The sequence below is a fragment of the Simochromis diagramma genome, unplaced genomic scaffold (genome assembly GCF_900408965.1).
Source record: "Simochromis diagramma unplaced genomic scaffold, fSimDia1.1 OVJJ01000309.1, whole genome shotgun sequence".
Lineage (NCBI taxonomy): Eukaryota > Metazoa > Chordata > Actinopteri > Cichliformes > Cichlidae > Simochromis > Simochromis diagramma.
Genome location: NW_024387313.1, coordinates 368,000 through 373,999, shown reverse-complemented (window position 1 = coordinate 373,999; position 6,000 = coordinate 368,000). Strand labels below are relative to the sequence as shown.

The 6,000-nt window shown below is 44.6% G+C and overlaps 1 protein-coding gene across 1 annotated transcript; it reads left to right on the top strand.

The window, feature by feature from the left end:
• The first annotated feature begins 189 nt into the window (after positions 1-189).
• LOC120717199 (zinc finger protein ZIC 4-like) lies at positions 190-2,583 on the top strand. Its single transcript, XM_040005080.1, has one exon. The coding sequence runs from the start codon at positions 588-590 to the stop codon at positions 1,122-1,124; it is 537 nt and encodes a 178-aa protein (XP_039861014.1). The 5' UTR covers positions 190-587; the 3' UTR covers positions 1,125-2,583.
• Positions 2,584-6,000: the final 3,417 nt, after the last annotated feature.

Below are 6,000 nucleotides of genomic sequence, written 5' to 3'. Positions count from 1 at the left end.
ATTTAGTATTAACTACATTAAGTATTTGTTGTTGGATTATTTTGGAAATATTTATTCATATTTATGTTTTTCATTTCCCTTTAACCTATAAACAACGATGGATGTTATGCATGTCTAAATAAACAAAAGACATGAAAACAGTTCTAAATGAATTTACTAATGCAGGTTATTTCACGAGTCATCATTAAATCAGGCAATGCTTCATTTCTGTGTGCTGACTCTCCTGATCCTCGACGCACATCAGCAATATGGACACGTTAGTTAAAACTAAAAGGAAGGAAGGCTGGAGTAAGGAAGGAAAGGAGACAAGGACGCCGCCAAATGGTAGCGGGTCGCGTCCTGCTGTATTCCTTCGACTCCGTTCATCTCTATTCACAGTAAATAGAAGCATGGAGGCTTTGACTCTCGGGAGCTAACAGCGAGCAGCGGGGGGTAAAAACGCTGCCGCATGCGCTCTCGCCTCGACTAAAACACACAGGAAGGAAGCGTGATCGTGGTGAGGCTTTGGCCAGTTGGATTGAACTGATTTTAAGTGAAAGCAAGGTGTGCTGGTGGCGACAGGAGCGGGACAGCCCGCCGCGCAGAGCATGAAGCGGACGGCTGTGGTGGCCAGGCACAATGGCCTCGTCTCTCCGTTGGGGAACAACAACTCTGGAGCTTCTAGCATCGTCTCGCCACCCCATCCGAGAGCTACCAGTATCCCCGCTTCTGCCGACACCGATGCGGGCGGTGGGATGGACGGCCTGCTGGATTTCTCCAAAGGCCCCACCGTTAAAACGGAGCTAGTGTGCAAATGGATTGACCGAACTTCTTCAAGACAGAGGCTTGGGCGGACGGCGACATCCGTCTGCGATCAAACTTTCAGCTCCATGCACGAGCTCGTGGACCACGTCACCACCGAGCATGTAGCTGCGGGGCTGGAAAGCCTCAGTCACGTCTGTATGTGGGACGAGTGTATGCGCGGCGGGAAGGCGTTCAAAGCCAAATACAAACTCATTAACCACATTCGCGTGCACACCGGGGAGAAGCCGTTTTCATGCGCATTTCCCAATTGCGGCAAGATGTTCGCACGCTCGGAAAACCTCAAGATCCACACGCGCACGCACACTGGTAAGGGTTCGTGATTGTGTGACTGCTACGAGAGCGCAGATACTGTCATTGCGCTCGCTCAGTCCGTGCCATCCGTCAACACAAGCTTCCTGTCAGGGACCGAGAACACACAGCATAATACACAGCGCTCTCCCCTGCTAGGAATCCCCTCCATGTTTACTTGGGCTTAGTTCGGTGTAGATTCACATTAGACTTGAGTGCTCCCTTGTTTCCTCGAGCAGCCGCGGTTCTAAACTGCAGCAGAGGAGTCAAGCAAGGTGACAGGCATCAGCACAGGTCAGAACTGAGGTTTAGTTTAGTCCTCAGGACATGTATGAGCGGTGAACCCGTCCTTGGGCAATGACTATACATCAGTCATTAATCATCAATAACAACAGCGCTTACTGCGTTTAGGATCTTGAAATCAACAAGCCAGTAAAAGTATAAAAGTCACCAGCTAAACTAGAAACAACCACACAATCCAGAAAATGAGTGCGATGCTGTACCGACATCACGGGCAGGGTAGCACAGGGCGCTGATTGAAACTGGCTGCATGTGTGACAGATGCTCTGAAACTGCATCCAATAAAAACTGGTACTTACTGGGTGCACCCCCCCAACAAGCTCTCACACACCTTCATTCATTCATTCTATAGACAAGTGCCACGTCTAACATTCATGCATGCACTCACAATCTAATGGATCAACTTACTCCAGGATGCTTGGACATGCAGGCTGAAGGGGCTGGGCTCAAGCCACCAGCTCTCTGATTGGTAGAAAAGCTGCTTCTGATGTGAGTCACAGAGGCTCCAGCTAAGTGGTCTGCAGCCGTATAAGTAGCTGAGTGGTCCCACATACATGCAGGTCCATTTTCTGACCATGTCTCTTAAAGATGCTTTATTACCACAACACTGAGTTTATGTTACTGATATAGACTTTTTCTAGGAAGGCCTGTGATGGCATGATGTCACGGTAGAGGCTCTGTACATAGACTGTACATAAAAGATGGACACAGATTCCAGTGAAGCCCGTGTTGGTGTAGCTATAGTGGTGAGGCGAAAAAGATCAGCACATAGCTTCAAAAAGAGGTCTGCCACTGCATTCATCTTTAATACAGTCTATGCTTTTATGTGTGCTTCCAGTTTCCCCAAGACATCACTCCCATTCCCGTTAAAGACAGCATGAAAGCATTAGTACAACTATGTTTTCAAAAGGAATACAAAACATGCAAATGTTAAAATTTAGCATGTCGTTATCTCTTCTGCTGATAATCATTCATCGTTTTACATTAAGCTAAATCATCCAGTCTTATGTGAAAACAGGGTTTTTTATTAGCTGGTGCTTCCTCGCTGACCCCACTGTGTTTTCTCTTTATCCCAGAAGAAGGTAAAAACCCTGGTGTGTGTCTGTCCTCCCATATGGAAAAGATATATTATAAAGTTTGTATCTGTCTTGTGTGAAACGTGTATGAAAAGCATACAAGAGTGAAAACAGATATGAGATCCCTTGAAAAATTATAGAAATGAAACTTGTATGTTTTGGACACTTCCTAAAACAATATATGAAAGTAATGAGAAAGTGGCCACTTTCATGAGTAAATCATATAAGCTTTATAAGTATATTGTCTTTTTCTTTTCCATATGGGCTCTCACAAGCTGCAGTGTGTCTGCATGGAAGCAGTGAGAGCCTGACCTACACAGCTCTTCTGTCCATTTGGTGCTGCATTAATCAATGTGGTGCCTGACTGTTGATCTAAAACTGCAGCAGATTTTTTTTGTTTAAATTCCCTTCTATTTATTACATTTACTGGCAATATCACATTTAAAAACAAAGGGAAGGAATCATGCAGCATCCATAACTTCCCTCCACCATGCTTGACAGAGGATATCAAGCATCATTTGTTCTGCACTCACAGATTTGCTTCTTTTGTAACCAATCGCCTTCTTGTTGGTGATGACTTTCTTCTTCAAAGCTTTCAGTCACCATTCAAGAGCTGCTGTTTTGCTAATTTCTCAATGGATCAACCTTCATTTCTTAAAAAGCAACATCACTCTGCTGAGGTTTGGAAGCTGTTCTCTGACTGGGATGTATGCCTAAAAGCTAAAGGATCACTTCTTCAGCAGCATCATATTTGTTAAACCTGCTTTAACTGTGTGCTCAGTGATGGTTGCTGAACATCGGTCACTGCGTTCCAACTTTGATATGAGTTTTGATTATTTAACCTCCTCAGACCTGAACTCTTCCACGGGAGCATTTTTTAATTTCTCTTTGATATTTGGGCTGATTGGGACCTGATGAATGTAAAAACAAAGAATTACCAGATTTTTTTTTGTTTACCTTATTTTTGTTTTTAAGAAAAATAAGAGCCACACATGAGGATATTCGTTTAACATTTTGATAGAACAGTAGCACTATAATGTCCTTGTAAGTGGATATCAGGCCCTTGTAGAGCAAAATTGAGTATTTTGGTCTAAATAACCCAAAATGTGATGTCCACATATGTGGACGCAGGTCCTAGGAGGTTAAAATACGATTCCATTAAATATTTACTGTTATTTAGAAACAAGTGTCCTTCTTTGGAATAACAATGCTATTTCTCAGCATCCCTCCTTTGAACGTGTCCAGTTGAATGTCGGTTTTTCAGGTCCATTCCCTTTGCAAGGCTGATAATTGTGCGTGTGATGTTTGTTTTTCAGGTGAGAAGCCATTCCAGTGTGAGTTTTGCGAGCGGCGCTTTGCCAACAGCAGCGACCGAAAGAAGCACTCGCAGGTCCACACAGCCTCAAAGCCCTACGACTGCAAGGCAGTAGGATGCACCAAGTCTTACACCCACCCCAGCTCCCTGCGCAAACACATGAAGGTTCACATCAAGTCATCACCTACCTCTGAAACCCAGGACCTGTACAATGCCATCCCTCTTCAACTCCAGCAACCTCATCCGGCTGTCCTCGAGCCCCTTGACCTTAAAATGAACCACCTCTCTCCATCACTTACTGACAGAAACACTCATTTTTCTCTGCTGTCCAATCACGAATTGGACCTCCGTTCAGCCAGCGAAGTGGACCATAAGCTGCTGCTACGGAGTTCGTCTCCGGTAGCGATGCCTCTGGATCTCTCTCTTTCAGGCCTGAAGAGCCAGCTGAGCCAGCAGCAGCAGAGCGGCAGGACCCCACGGAGGAGCCAGCGCTCAGTCAACCCAGCCTTACCTCAGTTGTCTAACATTAAGGAGTGGTATGTCTGTACCAGGACTACAGCACCACACTTTCCTCTCCTTCACCCAGACCACATCAAATCAGAACCTAGTGATGACGAGGAGTACGTCACGTAAAGTTGAGGGACTGGTGAAATTTGACTCGCAGAACAGATCTCATATCGTCAGATCCAGGTCGGGCCAGAACAAGCAGCTGCATGGTTCCACATCGGTGGCCCTCGGAGAAGGTCAAAGGGACTGTGTCACATTAAAAATGTGTGGATCAACAGAAACGGCTCAAATGGTGTCCGAAAGGACGGGAGGAACTCCTGATTATGAAACAAAATGTTTTACTGCAAGTTATCAGTCATGGCTAGCTAACCTGAACTAAGATAAGGAGTTAACTTTGTGCAAGTGGATCAGCGAATATTAAAGAGATTTGTGTACATGACGACCTCTAGAGACACGGATCAATGACCAATTCAAGGGCTCCACTTAGGTGAAGCAATTTTAGGGGCCAAGTTGATGGAAAGAGGTTAATGTTTCCTTGATGTCACAGCACCAATGTACACAAGGTAACACGGCAGGACCAAACCAGCAGGTACACAGGGGAGTACTTTATAGTCTCTGTATGCTTTGAGCAGACTGGTTTGTACAACTTTAAAAGGTTGATCTGGAACAGCTGATTCTGCTGTCAGGCCGCCACCTCTGTGGAAGCATACAGAGGTCTTTAGTAACAAACAGATGGCAACAACATGTCCAGAAGTATTTGTGAGTTTAATCCAACGTAGCAGAAGTCAGTGAAACTACACTCACGTCCTTGTTTGTACTGAATCTCGGTTGGATTACGAGTGAGTTAATCTCCTGTGTTTGTTTACACTTCATTTCCAGCACCTCAAGCTTTCAAAAATCTCATGTCCTACACACAATGTGCATCAATAAATCAAGAAAAGAAGTAGAAGTGTGCATGATTTTTGAAACTGCTTAAAAAAGTAACTGTTTTAAAGTGCACTCTTCATATGTGGCTCAGATTCATGATCCACCCACCAGAAAAGTTCAGAGACCTGCAGCAGGTGGAACTGTCCACCAACCATAACCACAGTGGTTCCTCCTAAAAGGTTGTAATTTAATTTTGCCATGAACACATTGCAAAAGTCTATCTAAACATGATAATTCACCAAGTATTCACACTTACCATGTCAAAGCTTACCCCAGGCAGACAGAGAGCTGGCTGTATTGACTGTATCAGGGGTTTCCTGCATTGGAAGTCTCCATGTTCTTGTGTCTTGATACTCTGACAGAGATAGTAAGGTAGGTGGCTCCCCTCTACAGACTGACTCAGTGATGTGAAAGGTAGACCTGAAAGTGTGATCCAGCCTGTGGCAGTAAGATTATGTGGAGGGTGCACTCATCCACTGCCAGGATGTTTCACAGCAGCGCAGCATGCTTTTGAGCTAATCTGAGTGAAAAGAAGCTAAAATGAAAGCTGTCTATATTTTGACCAGCAGCTGGTTCAGAATTTAAAATTTGATACATTCTTGTAACATTAGCTACAGGCAACACCAATCAAATACATCGTCATGCTCTTGGGTAAGTTACTAAAGCACGTTGCCAGATAAATGCTTTCTGACACTGCTCGAGTGAACTCAATGCTATTTCATTAGGCATACCTGCTGAATTGCTTGTTAATGCAAAGATCAAATTAGCCATTCACACAGCAGA